At 44.0% G+C, this 17539-nt stretch overlaps 1 protein-coding gene across 1 annotated transcript in view; it reads left to right on the top strand.

Moving 5' to 3' along the window:
* Positions 1-16416, top strand: part of LOC311104364 (uncharacterized protein) — a 31158-nt gene extending 14742 nt beyond the window's left edge. Inside the window, exons 5-8 of the mRNA XM_084146178.1 lie at positions 10327-10498; positions 10724-10945; positions 15197-15370; positions 15692-16416. Coding sequence (XP_084002304.1) covers positions 10327-10498; positions 10724-10945; positions 15197-15370; positions 15692-16038 — 915 coding nt within the window. The 3' untranslated portion in view covers positions 16039-16416. The remainder of the gene's footprint in view (positions 1-10326; positions 10499-10723; positions 10946-15196; positions 15371-15691) is intronic.
* The last annotated feature ends 1123 nt before the right edge of the window (positions 16417-17539 follow it).

Genomic DNA, 17539 nt, shown 5'->3' with positions numbered 1-17539 from the left:
CTCAGCCTCCAGTATTTATGCTGCAGTAGTTTATGTGTCGGGGGGCTGGGGTTAGTTGGTTATACCTGGAGTACTTCTCCTGTCTTATCCAGTGTCCTGTGTGAATTTAAGTATGCTCTCTCTAATTCTCTCGTTCTCTCTGAGAACCTGAGCCCTAGGACCATACGTCAGGACTACTGGGCATGATGACACCTTGCTGTCCCCAGTCTGCCTGGCCTTGCTGCTATTCCAGTCAACAGTTCTGCCTGCGGTTACGAAACCCCTACCTGTCCCAGACCTGCTGTTTTCAACTCTTAATGATCGGCTATGAAAAGCCAACTGAGAGACCTGAGCCCTAGGACCATACGTCGGGACTACCGGCCGTGGTGACTCCTTGCTGTCCCCAGTCCGCCTGGCCTTGCTGCTATTCCAGTTTCAACTGTTCTGCCTGCGGTTATGGAACCCCTACCTGTCCCAGACCTGCTGTTTTCAACTCTTAATGATCGGCTATGAAAAGCCAACTGAGATTTATTCCTGATTATTATTTGACCATGCTTGTCACTTATGAACATTTTTGAACATCTTGGCATGGTTCTGTTATAATCTCCACCCGGCACAGCCAGAAGAGGACTGGCCACCCCTCATAGCCTGGTTCCTCTCTAGGTTTCTTCCTAGGTTTTGGCCTTTCTAGGGAGTTTTTCCTAGCCACCGTGCTTCTACACCTGCATTACTAGCTGTTTGGGGTTTTAGGCTGGGTTTCTGTACAGCACTTCGAGATATTAGCTGATGTAAGAAGGGCTATATAAAATAAAATTGATTGATAGTGGCAGAGGGAACAGGCACGTACACATGGAGTAGTGGCAGAGGGAACAGGCACGTACACATGGAGTAGTGGCAGAGGGAACAGGCACGTACACATGGAGTAGTGGCAGAGGGAACAGGCACGTACACATGGAGTAGTGGCAGAGGGAACAGGCACGTACACATGGAGTAGTGGCAGAGGGAACAGGCACATACACATGGAGTAGTGGCAGAGGGAACAGGCACGTACACATGGAGTAGTGGCAGAGGGAACAGGCACGTACACATGGAGTAGTGGCAGAGGGAACAGGCACGTACACATGGAGTAGTAGCAGAGGAAACACACAGGCACGTACACATGGAGTAGTGGCAGAGGGAACAGGCACGTACACATGGAGTAGTGGCAGAGGGAACAGGCACGTACACATGGAGTAGTGGCAGAGGGAACAGGCACGTACACATGGAGTAGTGGCAGAGGGAACAGGCACGTACACATGGAGTTCAACAAATTTAACAAATTTACCAACTTTTTAGTTTTGTCCTCACTCATCTTTTTTCGTTAAACTTTTTCACCCCGGACGTTTTATCCCGAGACAGAAGAGTCATTTTCCTGTGCGTTTTTGCTGCCAACTTTACTTTATTTTCCTTTTTTCCATCGCAACTTTTTTCCCTTATTCAACTTTTTCACTCCGGACGCTTTATCTGGACATGGTTCGTCAACATCTTCAACAGCCGAAGCTAAGTAGTAACATTAACATGATGTCTTCTAATTGCAGTCGCTGTACTCATAATATACAGGAGAACGATCGCCTTACGGCGAGAATAGCTGTGCTACAAGCCCAGCTTCAGACGCAATCGTTAGGCAAGGGTAATATCAGTGTAGGAAAGGAAGAAACAGCGTCTGTGCCACCAGTAAGTACAGATAGTAACGTTAGTATAAATCCCCCCGCACAGTCCCCGCAGCCGGACAACTTTCTCATGGCTTCTGGAGGGAAATACTGTTGGAATGCTCAACCGGTGTCGCTCATTCAGCCGACAGAAACTTTCAACCGGTTTTCCCCATTATGTAGCGAGTCGGAGTCTGAGTCTGAGTCTTCTCTTGTCTCTACTCCTCCCGTTACGGGGTCTGAGACGCCGAAGGCTCCCACCATTAGCTCTGACAAATTGAAAACCCTAGTCATTGGCGACTCCATTACCCGCAGTATTAGACTTAAAACGAATCACCCAGCGATCATACACTGTTTACCAGGGGGCAGGGCTACCGACGTTAAGGCTAATCTAAAGATGGTGCTGGCTAAAGCTAAAACTGGCAAGTGTAGAGAGTATAGAGATATTGTTATCCACGTCGGCACCAACGATGTTAGGATGAAACAGTCAGAGGTCACCAAGTGCAACATAGCTTCAGCGTGTAAATCAGCTAGAAAGATGTGTCGGCATCGAGTAATTGTCTCTGGCCCCCTCCCAGTTAGGGGAAGTGACGAGCTCTACAGCAGAGTCTCAGCACTCAATCGCTGGTTGAAAACTGTTTTCTGCCCCTCCCAAAAGATAGAATTTGTGGATAATTGGCCCTCTTTCTGGGACTCACCCACAAACAGGATCAAGCCTGACCTGCTGAGGAGTGACGGACTCCATCCTAGCTGGAGGGGTGCTCTCCTCTTATCTACCAACATAGATAGGGCTCTAACTCCTCTAGCCCCACAGTGAAATAGGGTGCAGGCCAGGCAGCAGGCTGTTAGCCAACCTGCCAGCTTAGTGGAGTCTGCCAATAGCACAGTCAGTGTAGTCAGCTCAGCCATACCCATTGAGACTGTGTCTGTGCCTCGACCTAGGTTGGGCAAAACTAAACATGGCGGTGTTCACCCTAGCAATCTTATTAGGATAAAGACCTCCTCCATTCCTGCCATTATTGAAAGAGATCGTGATACCTCACATCTCAAAATAGGGTTACTTAATGTTAGATCCCTCACTTCAAAGGCAGTCATAGTCAATGAACTAATCACTGATCATAATCTTGATGTGATTGGCCTGACTGAAACATGGCTTAAGCCTGATGAATTTGCTGTGTTAAATGAGGCCTCACCTCCTGGTTACACTAGTGACCATATTCCCCGTGCATCCCGCAAAGGCGGAGGTGTTGCAAAATTTACGATAGCAAATTTCAATTTACAAAAAAAAAAGTAAAAAAAATGGCGTTTTCATCTTTTGAGCTTCTAGTCATGAAATCTATGCAGCCTACTCAATCACTTTTTATAGCTACTGTTTACAGGCCTCCTGGGCCATATACAGCGTTCCTCTCTGAGTTTCCTGAATTCCTGTCAGACCTTGTAGTCATAGCAGATCATATTCTAATTTTTGGTGATTTTAATATTCACATGGAGAAGTCCACAGACCCACTCCAAAAGTCTTTCGGAGCCATCATCGACTCAGTGGGTTTTGTCCAACATGTCTCTGGACCTACTCACTGCCACAGTCATACTCTGGACCTAGTTTTGTCCCATGGAATAAATGTTGTAGATCTTAATGTTTTTCCACAAAATCCTGGACTATCGGACCACCATTTTATTACGTTTGCAATCGCAACAAATAATCTGCTCAGACCCCAACCAAGGAGCATCAAAAGTCGTGCTATAAATTCTCAGACAACACAAAAATTCCTTGATGCCCTTCCAGACTCCTTCTGCCTACCCAAGGACGTCAGAGGACAAAAATCAGTTAACCACTTAACTGAGGAACTCAATTTAACCTTGCGCAATACCCTAGATGCAGTTGCACCCCTAAAAACGAAAAACATTTGTCATAAGAAACTAGCTCCCTGGTATACAGAAAATACCCGAGCTTTGAAGCAAGCTTCCAGGAAATTGGAACGGAAATGGCGCCACACCAAACTGGAAGTCTTCCGATTAGCTTGGAAAGACAGTACCGTGCAGTACCGAAGAGCCCTCACTGCTGCTCGATCATCCTACTTTTCCAACTTAATCGAGGAAAATAAGAACAATCCAAAATTTCTTTTTGATACTGTTGCAAAGCTAACTAAAAAGCAGCATTCCCCAAGAGAGGATGGCTTTCACTTCAGCAGTAATAAATTCATGAACTTCTTTGAGGAAAAGATCATGACCATTAGAAAGCAAATTACGGACTCCTCTTTGAATCTGCGTATTCCTCCAGGGCTTAGCTGTCCTGGATCTGCACAGCTCTGCGAGGGCCTGGGATCGGGAGAGACACTTAAGTGTTTTAGTACTATATCTCTTGACACAATGATGAAAATAATCATGGCCTCTAAACCTTCAAGCTGCATACTGGATCCTATTCCTACTAAACTGCTGAAGGAGCTGCTTCCTGTGCTTGGCCCTCCTATGTTGAACATAATAAACAGCTCTCTATCCACCGGATGTGTACCAAACTCACTAAAAGTGGCAGTGATAAAGCCTCTCTTGAAAAAGCCAAACCTTGACCCGGAAAATATAAAAAACTATCGGCCTATATCGAATCTTCCATTCCTCTCAAAAATTTTAGAAAAAGCTGTTGCGCAGCAACTCACTGCCTTTCTGAAGACAAACAATGTATACGAAATGCTTCAGTCTGGTTTTAGACCCCATCATAGCACTGAGACTGCACTTGTGAAGGTGGTAAATGACCTTTTAATGGCATCAGACCGAGGCTCTGCATCTGTCCTCGTGCTACTAGACCTTAGTGCTGCCTTTGACACCATCGATCACCACATTCTTTTGGAGAGACTGGAAACCCAAATTGGTCTACACGGACAAGTTCTGGCCTGGTTTAGATCTTACCTGTCGGAAAGATATCAGTTTGTCTCTGTGAATGGTCTGTCCTCCGACAAATCAACTGTACATTTCGGTGTTCCTCAAGGTTCCGTTTTAGGACCACTATTGTTTTCACTATATATTTTACCTCTTGGGGATGTTATTCGAAAACATAATGTTAACTTTCACTGCTATGCGGATGACACACAGCTGTACATTTCAATGAAACATGGTGAAGCCCCAAAATTGCCCTCGCTAGAAACCTGTGTTTCAGACATAAGGAAGTGGATGGCTGAAAACTTTCTACTTTTAAACTCGGACAAAACAGAGATGCTTGTTCTAGGTCCCAAGAAACAAAGAGATCTTCTGTTAAATCTGACAATTCATCTTGATGGTTGTAAAGTCGTCTCAAATAAAACTGTGAAGGACCTCGGCGTTACTCTTGACCCTGATCTCTCTTTTGACGAACATATCAAGACTGTTTCAAGGACAGCTTTTTTCCATCTACGTAACATTGCAAAAATCAGAAATTTTCTGTCCAAAAATGATGCAGAAAAATTAATCCATGCATTTGTTACTTGTAGGTTAGACTACTGCAATGCTCTACTTTCCGGCTACCCGGATAAAGCACTAAATAAACTTCAGTTAGTGCTAAATACGGCTGCTAGAATCCTGACTAGAACCAAGAAATTTGATCATATTACTCCAGTGCTAGCTTCCCTACACTGGCTTCCTGTTAAGGCAAGGGCTGATTTCAAGGTTTTACTGTTAACCTATAAAGCGTTACATGGGCTTGCTCCTACCTGTCTTTCCGAGTTGGTCCTGCCGTACATACCAATACGTACGCTACGGTCACAAGACGCAGGCCTCCTAATTGTCCCTAGAATTTCTAAGCAAACAGCGGGAGGCAGGGCTTTCTCCTATAGATCTCCATTTTTATGGAACAGTCTGCCTACCCATGTGAGAGACGCAGACTCGGTCTCAACCTTTAAGTCTTTACTGAAGACTTATCTCTTCAGTAGGTCATATGATTGAGTGTAGTCTGGCCCAGGAGTGTGAAGGTGAACGGAAAGGCTCTGGAGCAACGAACAGCCCTTGCTGTCTCTGCCAGGCCGGTTCCCCTCTCTCCACTGGGGTTCTCTGCCTCTAACCCTGTTACAGGGGCTGAGTCACTGGCTTGCTGGTGCTCTTTCATGCCGTCCCTAGGAGGGGTGCGTCACTTGAGTGGGTTGAGTTACTGACGTGATCTTCCTGTCTGGGTTGGCGCCCCCCCTTGGTTTATGCTGTGGTGGAGACCTCTGTGGGCTATACTCGGCCTTGTCTCAGGATTGTAAGTTGGTGGTTGAGGATATCCCTCTAGTGGTGCGGGGGCTGTGCTTTGGCAGAGTGGGTGGGGTTATATCCTTCCTGTTTGGCCCTGTCCGGGGGTTTCTTCGGATGGGGCCACAGTGTCTCCGGACCGCTCCTGTCTCAGCCTCCAGTATTTATGCTGCAGTAGTTTATGTGTCGGGGGGCTGGGGTTAGTTGGTTATACCTGGAGTACTTCTCCTGTCTTATCCAGTGTCCTGTGTGAATTTAAGTATGCTCTCTCTAATTCTCTCGTTCTCTCTGAGAACCTGAGCCCTAGGACCATACGTCAGGACTACTGGGCATGATGACACCTTGCTGTCCCCAGTCTGCCTGGCCTTGCTGCTATTCCAGTCAACAGTTCTGCCTGCGGTTACGAAACCCCTACCTGTCCCAGACCTGCTGTTTTCAACTCTTAATGATCGGCTATGAAAAGCCAACTGAGAGACCTGAGCCCTAGGACCATACGTCGGGACTACCGGCCGTGGTGACTCCTTGCTGTCCCCAGTCCGCCTGGCCTTGCTGCTATTCCAGTTTCAACTGTTCTGCCTGCGGTTATGGAACCCCTACCTGTCCCAGACCTGCTGTTTTCAACTCTTAATGATCGGCTATGAAAAGCCAACTGAGATTTATTCCTGATTATTATTTGACCATGCTTGTCACTTATGAACATTTTTGAACATCTTGGCATGGTTCTGTTATAATCTCCACCCGGCACAGCCAGAAGAGGACTGGCCACCCCTCATAGCCTGGTTCCTCTCTAGGTTTCTTCCTAGGTTTTGGCCTTTCTAGGGAGTTTTTCCTAGCCACCGTGCTTCTACACCTGCATTACTAGCTGTTTGGGGTTTTAGGCTGGGTTTCTGTACAGCACTTCGAGATATTAGCTGATGTAAGAAGGGCTATATAAAATAAAATTGATTGATAGTGGCAGAGGGAACAGGCACGTACACATGGAGTAGTGGCAGAGGGAACAGGCACGTACACATGGAGTAGTGGCAGAGGGAACAGGCACGTACACATGGAGTAGTGGCAGAGGGAACAGGCACGTACACATGGAGTAGTGGCAGAGGGAACAGGCACGTACACATGGAGTAGTGGCAGAGGGAACAGGCACATACACATGGAGTAGTGGCAGAGGGAACAGGCACGTACACATGGAGTAGTGGCAGAGGGAACAGGCACGTACACATGGAGTAGTGGCAGAGGGAACAGGCACTTACACATGGAGTAGTGGCAGAGGGAAAAGGCACGTACACATGGAGTAGTGGCAGAGGAAAAACACAGGCACGTACACATGGAGTAGTGGCAGAGGGAACAGGCACGTACACATGGAGTAGTGGCAGAGGGAACAGGCACGTACACATGGAGTAGTGGCAGAGGGAACAGGCACGTACACATGGAGTAGTGGCAGAGGGAACATGCACATACACATGGAGTAGTGGCAGAGGGAACAGGCACATACACATGGAGTAGTGGCAGAGGGAACAGGCACGTACACATGGAGTAGTGGCAGAGGAAACACACAGGCACGTACACATGGAGTAGTGGCAGAGGGAACAGGCACGTACACATGGAGTAGTGGCAGAGGGAACAGGCACGTACACATGGAGTAGTGGCAGAGGGAACAGGCACGTACACATGGAGTAGTGGCAGAGGGAACAGGCACGTACACATGGAGTAGTGGCTGAGTGAACAGGCACGTACACATGGAGTAGTGGCAGAGGGAACAGGCACGTACACATGGAGTAGTGGCAGAGGGAACAGGCACGTACACATGGAGTAGTGGCAGAGGGAACAGGCACGTACACATGGAGTAGTGGCAGAGGGAACACACAGGCACGTACACATGGAGTAGTGGCAGAGGGAACAGGCACATACACATGGAGTAGTGGCAGAGGAAACACACAGGCACGTACACATGGAGTAGTGGCAGAGGGAACAGGCAAGTACACATGGAGTAGTGGCAGAGGGAACAGGCACGTACACATGGAGTAGTGGCAGAGGGAACACACAGGCACGTACACATGGAGTAGTGGCAGAGGGAACAGGCACATACACATGGAGTAGTGGCAGAGGAAACACACAGGCACGTACACATGGAGTAGTGGCAGAGGGAACAGGCACGTACACATGGAGTAGTGGCAGAGGGAACAGGCACGTACACATGGAGTAGTGGCAGAGGGAACAGGCACGTACACATGGAGTAGTGGCAGAGGGAACAGGCACGTACACATGGAGTAGTGGCAGAGGGAACAGGCACGTACACATGGAGTAGTGGCAGAGGGAACAGGCACGTACACATGGAGTAGTGGCAGAGGGAACACACTGAATGTGATGGGTAAGGTGTTATGAAATGTAATGTCATGTAGTATTTTAAACTGTATATAACTCATAATGTCATGTAGTATTTTAAACTGTATATAACTCATAATGTCATGTAGTATTTTAAACTGTATATAACTCATAATGTCATGTAGTATTTTAAACTGTATATAACTTATAATATCATGTAGTATTTTAAACTGTATATAACTCATAATGTCATGTAGTATTTTAAACTGTATATAACTCATAATGTCATGTAGTATTTTAAACTGTATATAACTCATAATGTCATGTAGTATTTTAAACTGTATATAACTCATAATGTCATGTAGTATTTTAAACTATATATAACTCATAATATCATGTAGTATTTTAAACTGTATATAACTCATAATGTCATGTAGTATTTTAAACTGTATATAACTCATAATGTCATGTAGTATTTTAAACTGTATACAACTCATAATGTCATGTAGTATTTTAAACTGTATATAACTCATAATGTCATGTAGTATTTTAAACTGTATATAACTCATAATGTCATGTAGTATTTTAAACTGTATATAACTCATAATGTCATGTAGTATTTTAAACTGTATATAACTCATAATGTCATGTAGTATTTTAAACTGTATATAACTCATAATATCATGTAGTATTTTAAACTGTATATAACTCATAATGTCATGTAGTATTTTAAACTGCATATAACTCATAATGTCATGTAGTATTTTAAACTGTATATAACTCATAATGTCATGTAGTATTTTAAACTGTATATAACTCATAATGTCATGTAGTATTTTAAACTGTATATAACTCATAATGTCTTGTAGTATTTTAAACTGTATATAACTCATAATGTCATGTAGTATTTTAAACTGTATATAACTCATAATGTCATGTAGTATTTTAAACTGTATATAACTCATAATGTCATGTAGTATTTTAAACTGTATATAACTCATAATGTCTTGTAGTATTTTAAACTGTATATAACTCATAATGTCATGTAGTATTTTAAACTGTATATAACTCATAATGTCATGTAGTATTTTAAACTGTATATAACTGTGATGTAATGTCATGTAGTATTTTAAACTGTATATAATTCAAAATGTCATGTAGTATTTTAAACTGTATATAACTCATAATGTCATGTAGTATTTTTAAACTGTATATAACTCAAAATGTCATGTATTATTTTAAACTGTATATGACTCATAATGTCATGTAGTATTTTAAACTGTATATAACTCAAAATGTCATGTAGTATTTTAAACTGTATATAACTCATAATGTCATGTAGTATTCTAAACTGTATATAACTCATAATGTAATGTAGTATTTTAAACTGTATATAACTCATAATGTCATGTAGTATTTTAAACTGTATATTACTCATAATGTCATGTAGTAAATAAATAATAAAATAAATTGGTCATTTAGCAGACGCTCTTATCCGGAGCGACTTACAGGAGCAATTAGGGTTAAGTGCCTTGCTCAAGGGCACATCGACAGATTTTTCGGTTACTGGTACAACGCTCTTAACCACTACGCTACCTGCCGCCCCGTAGTATTTTAAACTGTATATAACTGTGATGCAATCTCTCTCTCTCCCTCTCTCCCCTCTCTCTCTCTCTCGTTCTCACGCTCTCTCTCTCTCGTTCTCACTCTCTCTCTCTCGTTCTCACTCTCTCTCTCCTCTCTCTCTCTCTGTCTCTCTCCCTCTCTCCCCTCTCTCTCTCTCTCTCTCCCTCTCTGTCTCTCTCCCTCTCTCTCTCTCCTCTCTGTCTCTCTCCCCTCTCTCTCTCGCTCTCTCTCTGTCTCTCTCCCTTTCTCTCTCGCCAGATGGATCAGACATGCATTTCATATCGGTCTTGATCTCTCTTTATGGTTATACTTTGAAACATCCATATAAACCATGTTTTATTAATGATTCCGTAATTCCAGTGAGTCAGTCCATTAATGTCCCTGTCCTTGCGTTGTGAGATGGGACGCCAGTTGACAGTGATCAGAAATGTGATTTATTCTATCATGTTTCAGAAGACAATTGTATTCTCAGGAGTCCTAAATGGACACAATAGTCCAGTAATGTCCCTGTGTCCTCCAGAGCTGTGGTCTGTCTGTAAACCTGACGGGAGCAGAGTGTGTCCCAGCCCCAGAATACACAAAGAAACCCCAGTGTTTCAGTCTGCGGTTAAGAGACGGGTCAGAGTACCTCCTCAACACAGCATCCCGATTCATGATGAAGAAATGGATGGTGAAAATACAAGCCAACACTGGTAAACACATCAAAATATACATCATCTCATTTCCATGGGTAAACACAACTACCGAGTAAAAAGTCTGCAATTTTATTATCATACTGAACGGAGAGTAAAGAATTAATTTAATAAATGCCACCAGTTATCTATTTAACAATGCATTGACTATAAATAATTGATGATGAAGATGATGATGGTGAAGATGTTATATCTCTTGTCTGTGTATCTGTGTGTTTCCTGTAGTGCCCAGTGAGCATGTCTCCTCCATGACGTCACCCAGCAGCCCCTTGGTTCAGGACCCCCCTTCCCCTGTCACCACTTCTTCCCTCTCCAGAAGTCCTCACACAGGAACAGCCAGAGCCAAGGAGATAGTTGTCCTGACCAGAGAGACTTACCCTCAGATCCGTCAGTGGCACCCAGGGAAACAGCCGGACCCAACATCCTCCTCACATACAGGCAGTCGTGGTAAGTGTCTGGCTCTGGGATATACAGAATCAAATTAATGTGGGCTTTATCCAAATGATTATTTCTGCACAGTATTATTCAAGTTGTGCTCTGATTCAAGGATACATTGTGCTCTGATTCAAGGATACATTGTGCTCTGATTCAAGGATACATTGTGCTCTGATTCAAGGATACATTATGCTCTGTAGCAGTGGTTCCCAACATGAACTCTAATACACCGTCACTCTACTACTGGTATTCTGGAACTCTAATACACCGTCACTCTACTACTGGTATTCTGGTACTCTAATACACCGTCACTCTACTACTGGTATTCTGGTACTCTAATACACCGTCACTCTACTACTGGTATTCTGGTACTCTAATACACCGTCACTCTACTACTGGTATTCTGGAACTCTAATACACCGTCACTCTACTACTGGTATTCTGGAACTCTAATACACCGTCACTCTACTACTGGTATTCTGGTACTCTAATACACCGTCACTATACTACTGGTATTCTGGTACTCTAATACACCGTCACTATACTACTGGTATTCTGGAACTCTAATACACCGTCACTATACTACTGGTATTCTGGTACTCTAATACACCGTCACTCTACTACTGGTATTCTGGAACTCTAATACACCGTCACTATACTACTGGTATTCTGGTACTCTAATACACCGTCACTCTACTACTGGTATTCTGGAACTCTAATACACCGTCACTATACTACTGGTATTCTGGTACTCTAATACACCGTCACTATACTACTGGTATTCTGGTACTCTAATACACCGTCACTATACTACTGGTATTCTGGAACTCTAATACACCGTCACTATACTACTGGTATTCTGGTACTCTAATACACCGTCACTCTACTACTGGTATTCTGGAACTCTAATACACCGTCACTATACTACTGGTATTCTGGTACTCTAATACACCGTCACTATACTACTGGTATTCTGGAACTCTAATACACCGTCACTCTACTACTGGTATTCTGGTACTCTAATACACCGTCACTATACTACTGGTATTCTGGAACTCTAATACACCGTCACTATACTACTGGTATTCTGGTACTCTAATACACCGTCACTCTACTACTGGTATTCTGGAACTCTAATACACCGTCACTCTACTACTGGTATTCTGGAACTCTAATACACCGTCACTCTACTACTGGTATTCTGGTACTCTAATACACCGTCACTATACTACTGGTATTCTGGTACTCTAATACACCGTCACTATACTACTGGTATTCTGGAACTCTAATACACCGTCACTATACTACTGGTATTCTGGTACTCTAATACACCGTCACTCTACTACTGGTATTCTGGAACTCTAATACACCGTCACTATACTACTGGTATTCTGGTACTCTAATACACCGTCACTCTACTACTGGTATTCTGGAACTCTAATACACCGTCACTATACTACTGGTATTCTGGTACTCTAATACACCGTCACTATACTACTGGTATTCTGGTACTCTAATACACCGTCACTATACTACTGGTATTCTGGAACTCTAATACACCGTCACTATACTACTGGTATTCTGGTACTCTAATACACCGTCACTCTACTACTGGTATTCTGGAACTCTAATACACCGTCACTATACTACTGGTATTCTGGTACTCTAATACACCGTCACTATACTACTGGTATTCTGGAACTCTAATACACCGTCACTCTACTACTGGTATTCTGGTACTCTAATACACCGTCACTATACTACTGGTATTCTGGAACTCTAATACACCGTCACTATACTACTGGTATTCTGGTACTCTAATACACCGTCACTCTACTACTGGTATTCTGGAACTCTAATACACCGTCACTATACTACTGGTATTCTGGTACTCTAATACACCGTCACTATACTACTGGTATTCTGGTACTCTAATACACCGTCACTCTACTACTGGTATTCTGGTACTCTAATACACCGTCACTATACTACTGGTATTCTGGTACTCTAATACACCGTCACTCTACTACTGTCCTTGCTAAACTTTTCCTAATCTTTATTTTTTTTTAATGGAACAGTCACTTATAAACGTGACCTGTGGAATGAACATGTAATATTGACTTGGGAGCACTAGCGGTTGTTTGCCCGGTGTGTTCAGGCTGTTTTGAGGGGCGCGCATCACGATCAGTCTTCTGTATCACTTTACCTCGTCTGTCAAAAGCATTAGCATAGACAAGATAGAGTAAACTTAGCCAGTCATTTATTTCTTCATAATGTGGCTCAGGGCTTAGCTATGCCACAGACTCTGCCCTAGAAACTAACACAGCATAGCTTTGTGTCCGTAGTTGCACAATGCAGAAAACCGGTCGTCTGTAGCCCAACCCGTTAAAAACTAAAGGCATATTTTACAGGAGCTACATGTTCTTCTTCCTGGCACAGATTCAAGTGTTACACACAAATTAACCATCATGAGTAACTATCAAAACTATTACACTATTTCAAATAAACCCTATTTAATCTGCAAAAAGACATTTGTCACAGAAAATAAATTGTTTGCAGTATGGATCAGATGAGATGGAGGTCATTACCACCAAATAAAATTATTAGGGCTATTTTAGGTGTGCCGCAGAATTTTATATCACATCAACACGTGCCACGGTTTAAATAAAGTTTGGGAACCACTGTAGAATACTTGTTGACATCATGTCAAGTGGTGAAAGTGCAGGTATAGAAGTTACCACTAGGTGGAGACAGAGCAGCACTCAGTGACAGCTACTGCAAAGTTCCTGTGGTCTGAATGAACAGAAGGAGCCTATCAGAACTGTGTAGACAGCTGGCCAGTGTCACAGAGTTTCTCACCCTCCAGAGTGATTGAGTTAGGAAACTGACCCTGTGCTCCAGAGTGATTGAGTTAGGAAACTGACCCTGTGCTCCAGAGTGATTGAGTTAGGAAACTGACCCTGTGCTGCCCTTCCTCTCTCTTCTGGTCCTCCTCTCTACCACGCTCTATTGACGTCTCTCTCTCTACCCAGGGCCACCATTATGGGCCGTAGGGGGCCTAGCCCGTGCTACCGTACATCCCTGTTAGTGAGCATTTCTCCTTTGCCAAGATAATCCATCCACCTGACAGGTGTGGCATGTCAAGAAGCTGATTAAACAGTATGATCATTGCACAGGTGCACCTTGTGCTGGGGACAATAAAAGGCCACTCTAAAATGTGCAGTTTTGTCACACAACACAATGCCACATATGTCTTAAGTATTGAGGGAGCGTGCAATTGGCATGCTGACTGGAGGAATGTCCACCAGAGAATTGAATATTAATTTCTCTACCATAAGCCAACGTCGTTTTAGAGAATTTGGCAGTATGTCCAACCAGCCTCACAAACGCAGACCCCACGTGTAACCACGCCAGCCCAGGACCTCCACATCCGGCTTCTTCACCTGCGGGATCGTCTGAGACGAGTGTGAAAGAGCAAACTACCATGATCTGAGGATCCCATATACCCTGTGGAAACGTCATAAAACAGCTCCGGGAAACTGAGGGCCCGGAATAGGCTAGTTGATACAATGTTGCAAGTTCTTCGGGACAGATCCAGTTGATGATTTGATACAATGTGGCACTTCACTAGCAACAGCTGAAGTCAAGACGGATAGAAAGGGAGGCAGACAGGCGGAGTGGAGAGATGAATGTGATTGAAAGAACCGGAATTTTCATCAGGATATTTTCTACTGTTTTTATTTGTTGGCTTTAGGCCTATGTATTTTACTTCGTTGATGATGGAAGTTAAAGGCCTGCTGCTGCGTTGGCCTGTAGGCTCTCTCTGAGTTCTATGTTCTCATTTATTTTGCCGCCAATGGATCAAAGCGTATCCATGTGTCCATATGAGGCTGGGGCTCTCGCCTTAGTTGAATTTTTACTTTCAGTTTTTTAAATAATTTTACATCAGATTTGTATGATTAACCATGTGGCAATGATTTAGAGAAACGAAAACATTATTGAAATGAAACTGTTCCATGAAAATGAGCATATAAAAATGATTATAACTTTCACGCAAATCAGTAGAAATGGTAGGATAAATTGGTAGCTTCCCCAAATCTGAAACTCAGGAGCTGCCAATTGTCTTTACTATAAACCCATTTAAAGTAATATCGCCCTCAACTAAACATCTCCCTCCCTCTCTCCATCTCCCCCTCTCCCCCTCTCCATCTCCCCCTCTCTCTCTCTCTCCATCTCCCCCTCTCCCCCTCTCTCCTTCTCTAGAAGATAACTATGACCCCCTGAGACAGAGTCCATTCTCCCTCCAGACCTCCTCCTCCATCCCTACTTTCTCCCTCCACTCCTCCGTCTCTCCTCCTTCCTCTTCCACTGTCTCCAGAGGTGGTCAAGACTGGCTCAGTCAAGTGAACAAGCATCGCTCTCACTCCTTTACCTCCGGTAGGTAACACATCACTAACACTAATGCAACCTCCCCTCACACACACTGACCACCCCACTAATACTTACCACCTGGCTCAACACACTGACCACCCCACTAATACTTACCACCTAGCATAACACACTGACCACCCCACTAATACTTACCACCTAGCTCAACACACTGACCACCCCAATATCACTAACCCACCTAGCTCCCCTCAGCATCACACACACAGACCACTCACTGCTCAGCCCAACAGCTCTCTCAGACCTGAGCAACTTTAACTTGAATTGAAAAATAATCTGTCTGGTATTAATGTACATGTTATTTTCTCTCAGCAAGGTACCAGAAGATTAAACCAGCGTTGCTGGCCCCAGGCCAGGACTACGGGTCAGTGGGTTTGGGTCGGGACTGTGGGTCAAACTACTCAGTGACTCTGGTTATAGGAGACAAGCGGTCTGACGCTTCTCCCACTATCAGTTGTGATGGTAGTGGTCCGTCTAACACTGAACCACACCACCCCCTGCTGGATGGATGGCAGCAACACTCATGTCACCAGCATCAAGCTACGTACCACCACTACCAGGAATCGGACCAACAGGATCCATCTCTGAGGGCCTGCACCAGTCTGCCTCGGCCACGCAAGAAGTCTGTCTTCAAGAAGTTCTTTGGGAAGAAAGACTGAAGCTGTCATGATCAATCAATCACGTAGTTATTAAGGCCTTTTTCCTTTACAGCCCTTTGTCCTACAGCGGAGTTATAAAGTTAAGGACTGAAGTTATCATCATAGCAGCACGTCTGAACTCTGACGTCTATGTGAGGGCTGCTGTACCAAGCATTTTTACTCTATAAGGATTTGAAACCAAGCAAGCTTTGTGTATTAATGTGTGGCGCACATTTCAATATCTGTGGAGGAGATGAATGGAGACCTGCTACATACAGAAGCTTTGTGTTTGACCCGTCCACGTGTGCTGCTAGTTTAGGATGTGTGTGAGATTTGTATAGTTGTTTCTGCACTGCATAGTGACAGATGTGATGTCTTATTAAAGACCAATCATCCTTCTGTTGGTCTGTGGTTTCTATTCTGTGGACTTCTGTGTTTTTACTACCTGGTATATTATCTTGCAGTTTTAAAGCTTATTTCCTGCAATTCTACACAGTTTGCCATTGCTTATATCATGTTAATATTCTTTTTATTTTATTTTTTGAGTTGGGGCCCCCGGTAGGTTGGTGCCCTGCAGTACCCGTTCGGTAACCGGCCCCGGTGTTTCTCACAGTACTGAGTCAACTAGCTAATACAGCAAACCACAGTCAACTCTATTATACAGTATAGCCTGCAGTATGTTCTAATTCACATGATTCATTGCTGAATGTGTCGGCTTCACACCAAAGACAGAAGTTACAATAAGTGTCTGTAGGGCCACTCTGTGGCCGTGTATTAGTATTGATTATGCTGAACATTGAATATTGATTAAGTCAGTGTTGAGGGAGAACGGTTTATTGGTCGGTCAGTGAAATAGGAGGAGACTGGCATAATGCCATGGGGGCTGAGTGTTTATGTTTTCCTACATTATCAGGACCAGAATGTCCTGACAAGTCGCCATAATGTCCTGACAAGTCGCCAGAATGTCCTGACAAGTCGCCAGAATGTCCTGACAAGTCGCCAGAATGTCCTGACAAGTCACCAGAATGTCCTGACAAGTCACCAGAATGTCCTGACAAGTCAAGTCGCCAGAATGTCCTGACAAGTCACCAGAATGTCCTGACAAGTCACCAGAATGTCCTGACAAGTCACCAGAATGTCCTGACAAGTCAAGTCGCCAGAATGTCCTGACAAGTCAAGTCGCCAGAATGTCCTGACAAGTCAAGTCGCCAGAATGTCCTGACAAGTCACCAGAATGTCCTGACAAGTCGCCAGAATGTCCTGACAAGTCGCCAGAATGTCCTGACAAGTCAAGTCACCAGAATGTCCTGACAAGTCAAGTCACCAGAATGTCCTGACAAGTCAAGTCACCAGAATGTCCTGACAAGTCAAGTCACCAGAATGTCCTGACAAGTCAAGTCACCAGAATGTCCTGACAAGTCAAGTCACCAGAATGTCCTGACAAGTCACCAGAATGTCCTGACAAGTCACCAGAATGTCCTGACAAGTCACCAGAATGTCCTGACAAGTCACCAGAATGTCC

This window comes from Coregonus lavaretus (assembly GCF_964263955.1).
Source record: "Coregonus lavaretus genome assembly, chromosome: 1".
Classification (NCBI taxonomy): Eukaryota; Metazoa; Chordata; class Actinopteri; order Salmoniformes; family Salmonidae; genus Coregonus; species Coregonus lavaretus.
The sequence above is the reverse complement of the archived record's forward strand: the minus strand, read 5'-3'. Positions and strand labels throughout refer to the sequence as shown.